The sequence below is a fragment of the Eucalyptus grandis genome, chromosome 5, assembly GCF_016545825.1.
Source record: "Eucalyptus grandis isolate ANBG69807.140 chromosome 5, ASM1654582v1, whole genome shotgun sequence".
NCBI classification, from domain to species: domain Eukaryota; kingdom Viridiplantae; phylum Streptophyta; class Magnoliopsida; order Myrtales; family Myrtaceae; genus Eucalyptus; species Eucalyptus grandis.
In genome coordinates this window covers 26,926,509-26,941,617 of record NC_052616.1, presented here as the reverse complement: position 1 = coordinate 26,941,617, position 15,109 = coordinate 26,926,509, and the positions used below count along the sequence as shown (strand labels likewise).

Sequence of the window (15,109 nt, the reverse complement as noted above, 5' to 3'; positions counted from 1 at the left end):
GCTTTTGCTTAACTTTAAAATATTTTGTTAATCTATAAATCATTATATATATATATTTTCACTTCCTAAAATTAGTGTTTCTATTGTTATAGCTACCATTGCAATCTATTTCAAATTGCTTTGCTGCAGTTGTTAAGAGATTTAAGGACTTAATATTTACACAGTTAATTTGTACGGACTGTTGTTGTGATTTTTTACCTATTTTCTTATCCAACTCCCTAATATTTTTAATATTTAATATTATTTTCGTCGCAACCATTATGCTAGTCTACTTGTATAATAAGCTATTAAAATTATGCAAGGAGAAAATGTTTAAAATTATGACAATGAAAGTGAATTTCAAGAGTTATTTTCCTTTTTAGCTAAGTAATTTCCTTTTCCAATTTTAATCAAGCAATTTCAGGTCAATATTTTGGGCATTCTAAAATAAGAAAACCAATACATTTCACTTAATATGAGTCCTCCTCAATTCATGGTGGATAATAGATATCCGGGGAAAATTGTCCAAAAAGTCCTAAACCTATTACACTTTTGCCAATTCAGTCCTAAACCTTTTAATTTTGTCAATTGAGTTCTAAACATTTTCACTTTTTGCCGATTCGGTCCATCCGACCAATTTTGGCTAGAAAATGCCGACGTAGATGCCAACGGTGCCACGAGAACCTGTCAATGCGACGTTGATAATTTTTAATAATATTTTAATATTTTTTAATTTTTTTTTTTTTTGCATTTTTTTTTTTTTTTTTTTTTCTTGGCCTTTTCCAATGGCCGGCCACAAGTGACGGCCGGCCACCGGCCATAGCCAGCTAGCTAGACTCACCCGCCACAGGCGAGGCCCGGCCGGGCGAGGAGGAGCCTCAACGAAGGGAGCCCTCGCCCAGGCATGGCTCGGCCAGGGTTGCCTGGGTGAGGCCGACCCTCCCCCAGGCCAGCCCGGCCGGCTATGGCTGGTGGCCGGTGGCTGGCCATCGGAAAAGGCCAAGAAAAAAAGCCAAAAAGAAAAAAATAAGAGGAAAAAGGGAAAAATAAGAAAAATAAAAAAAAAAAATTAAAAAAATTATAAAATATTATTAAAAATTGTCCACGTTGGTGCCGGTAGTCCTACGTGGCACCGCCGTCCACGTCAGCATTTTCCAGCCAAAATTAGCCGGATGAACTGAATCGGTAAGAAGTGAAAAGGCTTATGACTCAATTGGCAAAATTAAAAAGTTTAGGACTGAATCGGCAAAAGTGCAATAGGTTTAAGACTTTTTGGACAATTTTCCCCAGGTTTCTCAATATAAATTTTCAACTTAACTAAAAACTGGTAAAAGTATAAAAAAAATTTCTAAACTTATCGTATTTATACAAATTCAGTTCTAAAATTTTTAATTTGATACCAATTGAGTCCATTTAATTAATTTTCGTTGGAGATCGTTGTCATAGACGCTAGCCATCTTACATGACACAACCGCATTAATGTGGACAAATTTTATAATTTTTTTAAATTTTTTTTTCTGACTTTTTAAATTTTTATTGTTGTTTTCTCATATTTTTTGTATATTTTTTCATCTTGCCCGATTAGGGTCAAGGCCCTTACCCAATCCATCATCAATTATAGGCAAGAGCCGCAAGGCCCAACCTCCAACCTTGCAACCTTTGGCAAGGGCTCAACCCTCGTGGCTTGGCAAAGGCCACCCTTATCGACCCTTGACTAGGTGAACAATGGCCTATGTGAGGGTTGCGACCTTCATCAACGATGAGCAAGGGTTCACAAGGCCTCACCCAATGGTCAGCGAGGGTAGTGGTGACCCTTGCCGTCGACAATGAAAAAGCAGAAAATAAAAAAAATATATAAAAGAAAAATATTAAAAACTAAGTAAATTTTATCAACATCAGTGTCCTATATCAGTCGTGCCACGTAGGATAATGATTTACAATCAAAATTAGCCGGATGGACTTAATTAATACCATTGCGGTAAAGTTTATGATTAAATTGTTCAAATTAAAAAGTTTATGATCAAATTTGTACCACTGCAATTGACTTTTAACTTTTTTGGTAATTTCTTCTAAAATGCTTGATAGTGAAGTCATGGTACATTTGAATTTTTAGCTTGAAATTAATTTGCAAATAACAATCAGAGTTAAGACGAATGCCAAAGTTTTTTTTTTTTTTTTTTCCAGAGGTGATTCATTATATGTTAAATGATCATCAAAGAAAATAAAATTGAAACAGAAAGAAGATCTGAGATGAATAACCCGAAAGGTTCCTAATGAAGAAATTATGAGTAACCTGATAGAAGAGAGTTAGTTTAATTAAGTAGCCTCCAAAAGCAAAAAGTTACTCCTATAAAAATTAAAACTAAGCTTAAAATGTAAGAAAGGCAAATAATGACCGATGGCAGATATCTCAACATAAAAGTTAGACGTAATAAAATGCTGGACGATGAATTCAAACTACACTGTTAGGTTTAATTATTGGATCTGTTCCGGAAAAGGAAAACGAAAAACTGTATTTTTGCCGAACAGACCGATAAGAAGGAAATTTGCAGACGGAATATCAATAATCAGATAAACAGAACGAATGCAATTTATCTCACTGAAGGGATACATTTACAATATCTTGAAACAAGGGCACTCATCCTCCTCATGGAATTTCAGTTTATATTTAAAAAAGAAAAACAAATTACTAATAACTCCTGCCGTTCTCTTGCTTTACGTAGGTGGGATTTGGATTATGAGAAGAAGGAGAGGGGAAGTACTGCGGAGGCGGCGGAGGAAATCCCGGAGGAGGCACGACCGTGCCGACCGGCGGGGCTGGTGGTGGCAGTGGCGGGGCAATGCCATTGGCGGCCAAAAACTCCTGCGACGCGAGGGCACGGCCTTCTTCTTGGCCCTTTCGCCTTCCCATGTGGTAGCACGCGAAGCACAGGACGACAAAGAGGATCAGCATCGGGAGGGAGACGATCACGACGTACCCCATTTTTGCGGCTTCTTCCTTTGCTCCTCTTCTTCAAGATGAAGAGTTTCTCTGATTCGGATCGAGAGGTGATGGAAAATCGTGATGTGTGGTGGATTGTTTCTCAAGGGAAGTGTTGCGATAGAAAGTCGACCATTGCGAGAAAGTCAATGGAAAGGACATGGGGACTTGGTTGCGGGAAGCAAGAAACTTCTGCCCACCTTCTAGCCAGAACCGTTGACCACATGCTTTTTCGTGCGTTATAAACAAAATAAAAATAAGTGACATGGGATGACAACCGCTACCTCCGTTAGATCTCCGTGGGTGTCTTATCTATACAAGGTGTTAAACGGTGGTGATCGATTTTAAGGTGGTAGGTTTCAGATAAAAAATATGAAAATCATTGTAGTCGATTCCTAGTCTTATCTAATTCTAAAATACTGTATTTCCTTTCGTTCTATATATATAGTCAATTGCATCATGGATCTATCAATTTGGAATTTTCTTTTTGGTATTAGTCCAATAGTTTTCAAGAAGCAATCACGCGTCATAGTTAGTAACCCACTAGCTCTGTTGCCCCCAAGCGCAAAGATGCTTAGATGAAGTCCTTGGTTTCTCACTGACATCAAACACATAAACCCAGTCCACTTGCAGCCATTCCATATTCTAACGAGTGGATGTCATCCCCCTTTTAAATGCACTTCTGTTTATTTCTTGGGCAACCCTTTCAAACGTTATTCTACTCATAACCCTTTACGTAACTCTTTGTTTTATTAGCATTTATTTGATGAATTATTTTAGTGGTTTGAAAAAGTTTCAATTCTTGAATAAAATAATATCCTAGACCCAACAGACAGAAAATGCTCCATAATATTTGTTTATTCTATATTTTTGAGTTAAAATTTCAAACCCACATTATACGGTTTTAAATTCGAATTCGTTGTTAATTGTAAAATACTGCATTTTCGGTCAGTCCGTATGGTATTTGCTCAGTAATTTCATATAGTTTATGTTTGTTTGTACAAATTCTAGGTTCTTTTTTTAACTCAAATATATATTTAAATTATTTCTGGCTAGTATGATCTACTGGTTTTACCCTTAAGCGCCTAAATTTGGTCAAACCCGTTAAGAATGAGAGCCACATGAGGAGAACATGTTCTTAATTTACAAAGTTTCTAAAAATAATTTAAAATTCAATAAGCTAAAAAAGCTATTAACAGTGTCTTTCTATGAGAAGAGACTATCAATATCGTGAAACAAAATTTACTAAACTAAAATAGCTCTCGATGATGTCATTTTTTGCGAAAAGACTATCACTATTTTCGAAAATTAACAAATTTATCATCTCATATTGGAATATTATAGAATTCTAACAAATTCAACACTTCATATCTCTAACTTCAAGACAAATACAAAAATTAACACATTACTAGTTTGGGGCTTTTCATGAGACAGAATTCATTTCATTTTGAAATTTGTTAAAAATTTTATGAGAAAATGTTATGCTAACATGGGGACAAATGCACCATAAATTCTAAACTTACGGTGAAAGTGCAATTTTGCATTTTGCTTAAATTTTTCAAAAAGTACAATCAAGTTCTAATAAAAAAAATTAAGCCTCTCTATTAACTTCATCCAATTAGGCTATGGAAAATGCTGTCATGCCTTTTCTCATTATTTCCTTAAATCACGCGGCACTGATGTGATTCCACTAAGGGGTGCATCGGGAAAAAATTGAAAATTAAAAAAAGAAAAAATGATTAAAAATTAAAAACGAAACGAAAAGGAGGATAAAAGAAAAAAGGATCAGAATTTTAAAGAAAAGCTAATTTTTTTGTTTTAAAAAAGGCAAGCATGATTGAAATTGTAATTGCTCTAGTAGGGTTCCTGCAACCGCCGTAATTTCAGTTCGCCTTTGGCATTTCGGCGAGACATCCTCAGTCTTGTACAGCAAAATCATCTCTAACACGGACTGATTGGACCATCTCCTTGTCTTACATCATGGCGAGGTCCCTCCCACGAATTCTACAACCCAACCATGAGCTATCAGAAAACGCTCCTCCAATATTGAACCCACTGAAAATAGCAAGCAATATTTGAACAAAATCTGATAAAGATATAGTAGATCAACTTAATTGCACTATTACAAATATATTTAAACTTCCAATACATTTATCCCTTTAAAATAAATAAATCAACTTGAATGCAATGATATGAAACGATAAAGTTTGAACTAGTAATTGTAGCGTTTTACCTCATAGGGCCCTTCCAGAAATTATCTCAATGGCCAGGGCTTGAACCCAAGGGGGTTTGGAAATAGTTTTCAACCAGCAATAGATGCGACCTCACTAGTTGTGTCATTGCCCCAAGCACAAAAAGACTTCAACTTACATGCAAATCTTGTTTTTTATCACTAGCTAGACCTTCTTGGTAGGCGATGTGGGACACTTGCCATGCCCTTGTAAATGCACAAGTTAATTTTTAAATAATGGACGTCATTTCTCTCTAAACAAAACCCACTAAAGGTATGATAAATCTTCTCAAAATTGAAAACCTAAAACAAAAAAGAGGGCAAATTTAAAAAAATGGTCTCTTCAAGTTCATATCTTGATGCGGAAGTGAAATGCAAGTTTATGAATTCATGAGAAAACGAAAGAAGAAGACAAAATGAGGAAAATTGCATGTTGCAAAAGGAAGCACATTGTCATATTGAGGAAAAAGACTCTTGACAATAGAAGAAGAAAAACAAGTGAGAAAGAAGAATTGCAATTTTGCTTCGAATAATAGAAAGATCGATATTTTTTTATTCTTCATGAAATTATGTCATAAACATGACTTTGGATTCGTGGATTTTGACAGTGATTGAGTTGTCAAGATTGATAGTAGTTCGCGACCATTGGCTGCTCGAGCTTCCTTGAGTTCGACCCTGGCTATTTGAGCTTCATCGAGCTTGTTTTGGCCATGGAAACTTAATCTTTTTCGAGCCATCGGCCATGGCCACTCGAGTTTCATCATAGAGAAGGAGCTTGGGAGCTCGTGACCATGGTAGCTGGTGCTCCATGGAGCTTAATGCCATGGCCGCTTGAGCTTCGTCAAAGCTCGCCCGGTGACCGGTTGTTTTTTTGTTTTTTAGATTTTCTTATTATTTAATTTCATCCTTTTTAAAATATGTATATATATATATATGCTTTTTATTTATGAAAAATCAAAATTTTGTTTATCCTAATGTGGCGCTTGGTGAGTGTGTTAAGAAAGTTACAAAAGCAGCTAGGCAACATTTTTAGCTAATTGAACCAATTCTATATGTTTTAATATTAATTGCACTTTTTCAAAGTTTTAATACTTTATTATACTTTCACAACAAATTTTAAGACTTTATCATACTTTTACAACAAATTTGAAGACTTTTGATACAATAATCCATTCAAAATAAGTAGATCAACTTAAATTTTTTTCTTGCAATTTTATGAAATAAAAATGACATTCAAGCCAATAAGTTTTGAACTAATGATTGTAGGGCTTTACCTTCTAGAAATTCTCAATAGCCAGGGTTTGAACTAGGACAAAGAAGGGGTTTGGAAGTAGTTTTCAACCAGCAATGGACCCTCGGTTAGTACCTCACTAGTTGCGTCATTGCCCCAAGCGCAAAGATGCTTAATTTTAGATGAAATCCTTGATTTTATACCACTAGCTAAACCTTCCTTGTTCTTGGTAGGTGATGTGGGACGCTTGCCATGCCCTTGTAAATGTGTAACTCAATTTTTAGATAATGGACGCCATTTCTTTTTTAACAAAGCCATTAAAGATATAATAATTCTCCTAAAAAATGAAATCCTTAAAAAAAGAGAGGGATAATCTTTAAAAAAAAAGTCTCTCCGAGTTGATATCTTGAATCACTGGGATTTGCCCTAAAAGCCAACCTTCCCATATGAAAAGGGGGAGGTGGAGGATTCTAATTTTCATCTTCTCAAAGGGTGATTGAGGTGGGGAAGATTAGCTTCAGATGTGGGTTTTGACTCTCATACCCTACAGAGAGACGGGACAAAAATCTAAAAGTGAATTAAAAATTAGAGTAAGATAGACCAAACAAAAAGTTCATATCTTGATGCGGAAGTGAAATACAAGTTTATGAATTGATGATAAAACAAAAGAAGAAGAAGACAAAAATTAGGCAAATTGCATGTTGCAAGAGAAGCACGTTTTCCTATTGAGGAAAAAGGCTCTTGACAATAGAAGAAGAAGAACAAGTGAGAAAAAGAACTGCAATTTTTCTTTCAAAAATAAAAAGATAGATATTTTTTTTTAATTATTCATGAAATTTTGTTATAAACATGATTTTCGATTTGTGGATTTTGACGGTGATTGAGTTCTCAAGATTGATAAGAGTTCGCGACCATTGGCTGCTGGAGCTTCCTTGAGTTTGACCTGGCTACTTGAGCTTCATTGAGCTTGTTTTGGAGCACTTGGCCATGGAAACTCAAGCTTTTTCGAGCCCTTGGCCATGGCCACTCAAGTTTCATCTTAGGGAAGGAGCTTGGAAGCTCATGACCATGGTAGTTCGTAATGTCATGGCCGCTTGAGCTTCATCAAAGCTCGCCAGCGACTGATTGTTTTTCATCTAATTTTTAGGTTTTTATTATTTGATCTCTTCCTTTTAAAAAACAAATATATGTTTTTTTATTTGTAAAAAACTCAGCTTTTTTTTTTTCCCAAATATGGCACTTGGTGAGTGCGTTAAGAAAGTTATAGAAAAAAGCTAGGCAACATTATTAGTTAATTTTTTTTATTTGTAAAAACTCAGCTTTTTTTTTTTTTCCCAAAATGGCACTTGGTGAGTGCGTTAAGAAAGTTATAGAAAAAAGCTAGGCAACATTATTAGTTAATTGGACCAATTCGTTGAAAGTTTTAAGATTTTATCACACTTTTATGATAAATTTTAAGATTTTTGATACAATCATCCATTCAAAATAAATATAAGAACTTGATTTTTTTTTTATTATATGAAACAAAAATAACATTCAAACTAGTAAGTTTTGAACTAATGATTGTAGGGCTTTAACCCAAAGGGAGCCCTTCCAGAAATTCTCAATGGCCAAGGCTTGAACCTAGGCCAAAGAGGGGGTTTGGAAATAGTTTTCAACCAGCAATAGACGCGCCTCGGTTAGTACCTCACTAGCTGCGTCATTGCCCCAAGCGCAAAGATGCTTAATCCTAGATGAAATCCTTACTTTTATACCACTAGCTAGACATTCCTTGCTCTTGGGAGGCGATGTGGGACACTTGCCATGCCTCTTGTAAAATGCGCAAGTCAATGTCTAGGTAGTGGACAACATTTCTCATTCTCTTGTGTTATGGAGTACTTTTGTCTTTCTTATGTTGTCCCCACAAATATAAATTATTAGCATTGCCATTGCTCCAGGTACTTCTATCCTTTCACACTGAGTATCCCAACACCTTAGGTATTGCTTTTAATATTCTATTTTTCTTCATTCGGATATAAATATCATTTAGGCATTTCCTCCCACAGTTTCATCCTTTTGTTCAACTCTAGAATATTATTTTTGCCTTGATGCATTTGTAAACACCTTTCCACTTCGTATAAAGGTATGGCTTCTACTTTTCTCAAACTCGATAAACTCCTTAGATAATCTCATTTTGAACTTCTACTTCTTCAACACACTTGTCTATTATTGGACTCGTGATCTAAAAATAATTGGAGTAGTTGAGAGTATTATCATAATAGACTAGTTAAAGAGTGAAAATTGTAGTCATATAAAATCATGCTACAATAGTGAAACGAAGGCAAAGGAACAAGTTATCCATGTTGAAAGTAGATGATTAGAATTGGCGCAAGTAGCCTCAACTAATTAAACAGCACATAAATAAATTCTATCATAGTCTCTATGGCATAGTTTGCCCTAGAAATCTTCAGCCGATTTTAGACCAATGTCCTTGCATAGTTAGAGATTAAATGAATGAAACTCTAGTAAGGCCAATGATATTAGAAGAAGTAAAATCAACCGTTTTCCAATTTGGGGGCTACAAAGGCACCAAGTTTAGACAGATTGAATGGATAGTTTTGTCAATATCACTGGGAGATAATTCAAAAAAAAAAGTGCACCAAATGGTTGAAAAGTTCTTTGTTTGAGGTACTTTAGACCTTTCTCTCAATAGAACTCATATTGCCCTTATTCCAAAGGTTGCAAGGCCTAAATCTATAACACAATATAAGCCCATTAGCTTATGCAATTCCAGCTATAATATCATTTCCAAAGTTATGGTTGATAAGTTGAAACCTTGGCTAATCAGGGTGATTGAAATGAAACAAAGTGCTTTCATTAGTGGACAACAAATATAAGATAACATCCTAATTGTCCAAGAAGTGTTGCACCAACTCAAAATCAGAAAAAGAAAGAGGAAGTTTCGAGCGGTACTAAAACTTGATTTGCAGAAATCTTAGGATCATGTGGAATGGGACTTCCTATGCGAATGCATGAAGAATATGGGATTCAACGATCGCTGGGTTTCCTTGGTGAAAACATGTATATCTATAGTCACTTTCAGCATCAAAGTTAACGGGGAACCTCTCCATTCTTTCATACCAACTAGAGGCATAAGGTAAAAGGGGATCATCTTTCTCCCTATTTTTTTTATTATTATTAAGAAAATGGAAAAGACCACAAAAAACCCCAAACTTTGCCTAAAGTAACAAATTTATCATAATTTTTTTTCGTGATATGAAAAACCCCAAACTTTACCAAATGTGACACATTTACCCTAAATTTTTTTCGTGACACAAAAAACCCTAAACTTATATTTGTATGACACATTTAGCCTAAACTATAGGGCATTTCATCTTTTAATTTTTAAATTATTTTTATTTTCTTTTTTCTCTTCTTCTTCTCTTCCCTCCCCCAACGGCAGGGGGAAGAGAAAAGAAGAAAAAAAAAAAAAAAAAAGACGAAAATGCCATTGGTGGGGCAAATGTGTCACAATTAACAAAGTTTGGGATTTTTCATATTACCAAAAAAAAAAAAAATTGGGATAACTTATCAGTTATGAAGTGCGTATAAGGCCAAACACCAAGCCCATGCATTATCGATGCTATTTTAGAGGACTTCGAAGGCTTATTGGCCCAACTCACAATTGTACCAGTGTCTTATATTCCTAGGGAACCCAACAAATTGCCAATTGGGCCGCAAACGCTCATTGGGACAATACTCTTCCAAATAATTGGCTGCATAATCCACCCCCCCCCCCCTATTTTAGAGGACTTCGAAGGCTTATTGGCCCAACTCACAATTGTACCAGTGTCTTATATTCCTAGGGAACCCAACAAATTGCCAATTGGGCCGCAAACGCTCATTGGGACAATACTCTTCCAAATAATTGGCTGCATAATCCACCACTAGGGGTGTGCAACGGGAACCGCCCGAACCGGGAACCGGCCGGACCGGACCGAACCGGTCGGTTTTGGGCGGTTCCCACGGTCGGCGATCCGGTCTCCGGTTCCTAATCTTGGAACCGGTGGCCGGTCGGTCCGGTTCCCGGTTTCAAGGTGGGAACTGGACCAAACCGACCGACCGGACCGAACCAAACTTTTTTATATATAATTTATATACATAGAATTAATAAAACATATAAACATGATAACTTATTGCAACCAAAATTGCAATTTTAGGTAGCAACCTCTTATGTGGCCAAGAGACCATTAAAATCCTTTTTATTACTCTTTTATTTATAGAAAAAATCTCGTTGATAGTTTCGACGTGAGACTAAGACTTCAAGAGTTCCCGTGAATCACACAAGTGAAGTTTGAATATTTTGCATGTGGAACACGTGTGATTAGTTTTGTTGAATTGCCCGAGAATCGAATGGAATTGATCAGTCAAGAGCGCGGTCACTCTTTAGTTCTTTAGTGCAAAAAAGTATAGTTGATTTTTTTGGACCGGACCGGACCGGACCGGAACCGATGGAACCGATGGTCCGGTCCGGTTCCCGGTCCTAGGACCAAACGGTCCGGTCCACGGTTCGCAATTTTGGGAACCGGTGCTCCCGGTCCGGTTCCCGGTTCCAAGGTTGAACCGGACCGAACCGGAACCGATCACCCCTATCCCCCCGGGCGGGCGTGAGGCCACCGTGGTCTTTATTATGTACTGATTCCAGACTTAGTTGAGCTTCAGCAATGTTTTAGTAATGAATGTTACTTGCCGACCAAAAAAACTAGATATCAATATAACTTCTTCTTTTTTTGCCAAAGAAAAATTAACCCTTTCAACTCGTAATCCGCTTGCTAACTTGAGTCGGAGAAATTTTTCATTAAAAAAACATCTGATTCTGTCTTCTAAAAATTCAAGCTTGATGAGGTTAAAGAGGAATCTTACTGACGGGTAGTTACCGAAGGCATAAAGTTCCACTTCCACATTAAAAAATTACAAAGTCAAATGTAATTTTAATTTTAATTGCATCTGTTCAGACCCATCTTCGTAGATGAAGTATTGGTTTAACAAAATCATTACATGGACTTCAAGCAACCATATTTAATTTCTACGAACCAGTAAATTTTGATGGTCCCTACCAATAATATAATTGACGTCGCCAAATCGCTAAATCCATTGAATTTGATTGATTTCAGTCAAAATCTAGCGTAGGCCTTGTCAAAATCAAGGTTCATATGAGACTCCCATGTATGGAGGAAATCCATGTAATAACTTTTCAAAATCCAAGTGAAAAACCTGGTCCCCTACCTCCAATTGCATAGTGCTTAGATAATTACGCAAGACCACAACCTTTCAATAGATATTAATCGAACATTTATTAAAGAGTTTTGAAAATTCTATTAGCAAGGAAAGAAGCCTATTCTGTATTTTTCACAGGAGGTAAAGAATAGAACAATGATGGCTCGAGCTCTAAGGATTGGGTCAAGCATGAGCAAATGAATATTAGCTTGATCTCTAAGAAGGTCAATTGGAGATCAAGGACCTCTGGTTTTCCTTGTTCTAAGTCCGATCAATGTCGACGAGAAATGCAAGCCTGATTTTGGGGACCAAAAGCCATTGATTGTCGTAAAGGAGTTGCAGAGAGCTCAAAATATTTATTGTTACATATGATTCATATAATACCATTCGCATAAATTGTTAAATTAGATGGATCTTACAAGAAATCACATTAATTAGGTTTTCTGCATCTTTTAAAAAAAAAAAAATTCATTGCACATAATTGCCGGTTGCCGTAATCAAGGCAAGACAATCGAGTAATAAAAATAATTACGCACAAAAAGGTGTATGTAGGGAGTTAGATGATTTTCTGCTTTTTATATCTGCTTTACCGTCCAGTCACCATCCCGAACGTCTGAAGTCTCCAGCCCAAACCTCGCCTTGTCTGCCATTATTAGGACAAGGCAATAAATAAATAAAAACAAAATTGAGACGGTGCGGAATCATGAATGGGACCCTGCAATTCGAATCATTTCGTCCCTTTAATCCTCTGCAGGTGGATGGAGCCATTTAGGGGTGAATTTAGTGTCTTTTTTTTTTTTTTTTCACCTGATGAGGATTTTTAATTATCGAGTGTTTTCGAATACTTGTTACATAATTAATTACAAAAATCTTATAGATTTCAATTATTGAGTTCTCGCTCTCTTCTTCAACCTTCCTCCATGCTCCCCTCCTCTCTTGCTTTATTTGTGTTTTATTATTCTCCTCTTATGTTTTCATTTGTCCTGATTTAGATATGGGAGCTCTTTTCTCCCGATCTAGTTTTAGATATGAAAACTACCTTCTTTCGATTTAGATCTAATAGTTTAATAAATATACTTTGGGGGATTCGATACTTCTTTACTTTGTCTGTATACAAATTTTCTACCTTCAATATCAATGGTGATCACACGGACTTTGGTGTTTTGTTGAATCATGTTAGATTTATGTTTATTTAACCTATTTGGTTGTTTTCGTATGACGATGATGTAGAGGTAGCCAAGCCTAGACGAGTGCTGCCAATTGGCAACACCAAAATTATTAAAGAAGGAATTTCCAGTGTATATATATATTTTTTGGTGACCCAAGGAACCCCGTACAGCCGACAACCGGTGAGCAAACTTGGAGTGACGCTAGTGAAGGACCCATCACCCCGACGTCACGCTTAAGAATCCCTAGCAACGCTTCTAGGATTCAAACTCCTCCCCTTTCGTAAGAGGGAGGGAGCTCAAGCTAGCAACGCCATTGCAGGCGGTGGTATTTCCAGCGTATATTCATCATTGATGAAAATATAAGATTCAGTGACTGGTAGCCTATTATTTTGCTTGACAGATTCGTCCTTGTGGAATAAGTGTGTGCCTAACCTTACTATTGCTTTGTTGATCCTTCATGTTTTCTAAACTTGGCTTTGTTTTGCAATATTTTGAATATTGCTTTGTTTGGATTTGTCTTGTCATGAAGTTAATAATGAATAAAATTTTCTTTCAACCAAACAAAGCGAGTTCTCATGTTATGTGAAGTAAATAATTTAAAATTGATTTTTGAAACTAAACAAACTTAACGAGTGCATCATGACCTAAGAAGTATCGATATTTACATGCGACATACGACATGACACAACGCGATATGCTGACATGTCGTTTCTCAAAAAATAGAGATTCCAATATGTTGGGATACATTATATTTTAAATATATTATATATACATGATTAATGATCATTTTTATGATTATTTTAATCAAATTAATTTGATTCAAATTCATAAATGAATAAATAACCAAAAAAAGAGTCTAAAATGAATTTACACTAAAAACATAAATCCACCATTTGTTCATATTATTCATTGTTTCAATTTGATAGATTCAATTTTATTATAATAATCTATAAAACTTAAAAAAAAAAAAAAAACAAGCAATCCACATTTTACACTCACTTATCAAAGCATGTCGGAAGAGAAGAGGAAAAAAACTTGACGGGTAAATTTTATATCACGGAAAATGAGAGTTGGAAAGGAAGAGAAGACTAGATTTTTCTTTTTCTCAATTTATTATTTTTATTATTTTTTTATCATTTCCTCATTTACTGATTTTTTTTTTTTTAAATTGACCCTATGCGTGTCGGAATTAAGTGTCAGAATTTCAAATTTGCATGTCCAAATTCTGGATTAGGGTATCGGATTTTCCAACATGTGTTGATCAAATATAAAAAAGTATCGGACACGTGTCGAAGTGTCCGGCATAACACAAAAGTTTCCAAAGAGTGTTGGTGCTTTATAGTCATGGCGCTTGTTAATAATTTTATCAATTTTGCAAACCGAAAATGCCAATGCAACACTTTTTAAATTATTTTCTCTCTTGAAGTGGCACTTTTTTTTTCTTTCACGTATCTCAACTAAATTAGATTAAAAAAAATAATAAATGATAATTTTTTTAAATAAAAATCAAGCTAAAAAAGAGCTCGTCGGTGGGCCGCCGTCGCCCCCATCGCCCGAAAGGACTGGCAGAGGTCACCGGGCTAAAGGACACTCTAGATTTTGCACAATGTACTTGCTGCCCGATCCATAGAGATCCAAGCAAACCTTCATTTTCACATGATACACGGCGAGGCTTTAAAGAAGCAGGCTTGGTATGCTATCGCTAAGCTAAGGGCTTCCACAAATTCACTCCATCCCGCACAAACTTTAGGAGTTTCAGCTCATAAAAAGCTGCTGCTAACAAATACAGAGCAATCCCAGAACATCTAAAATGTCAAAAGATTGCCCTCGATGCCATCAACTTTAGGAGGATATTGAGATCTTTTACTTGACAAGAGGAGAATCCCCGCGTATGGTCTTTTTAAGCGCGCTCAATTTGGCTTCAAACAGGGTCTCGTTGCTCCCTCGAGCATCTATCTTCTTTCAGCAACGAAATTCTGTGTGTTCATAATGAAGACATTTTTTATGATTCTCTACTTGATTGAACAAACAAATGCGAAAGACTTCTTCCTTCACACTTCAACAAGATTTCAAACAAACAAATATGACCTCCGCCGGCGCTTTCTGCTAATGGGCGGCGTAGTGGCCCACCGGTGAAGGCTTGTAATCTTTTTTTTCTCACTTGTTTTCTCTTAAAAAAATGGTTAATATTCTGAAAAACCCCAAACTAATACATTTATGACAAATTTACTCAAAACTATTTTTTTGACCACCAAAAACTCAAA

The 15,109-nt window shown here is 36.0% G+C and overlaps 1 protein-coding gene and 2 non-coding genes across 3 annotated transcripts; 1 reads left to right on the top strand and 2 right to left on the bottom strand.

Moving 5' to 3' along the window:
• Positions 1-6,451: 6,451 nt before the first annotated feature.
• On the bottom strand, positions 6,452-6,590 carry LOC120294178. Its single transcript, XR_005551669.1, has one exon. It is a non-coding gene; the product is annotated as a U4 spliceosomal RNA (small nuclear RNA).
• A 1,335-nt stretch (positions 6,591-7,925) lies between these two features.
• Positions 7,926-8,088, top strand: LOC120293396 (the record flags this gene model as incomplete). Its single annotated transcript, XM_039312585.1, is given in 2 exon segments — positions 7,926-8,036; positions 8,038-8,088. Coding segments are annotated over 2 exon segments (162 nt in total), but the record flags the coding sequence as incomplete, so codon positions are not given.
• LOC120294175 lies at positions 7,990-8,141 on the bottom strand. Its single transcript, XR_005551666.1, has one exon. It is a non-coding gene; the product is annotated as a U4 spliceosomal RNA (small nuclear RNA).
• Between the last annotated feature and the right edge of the window lie 6,968 nt (positions 8,142-15,109).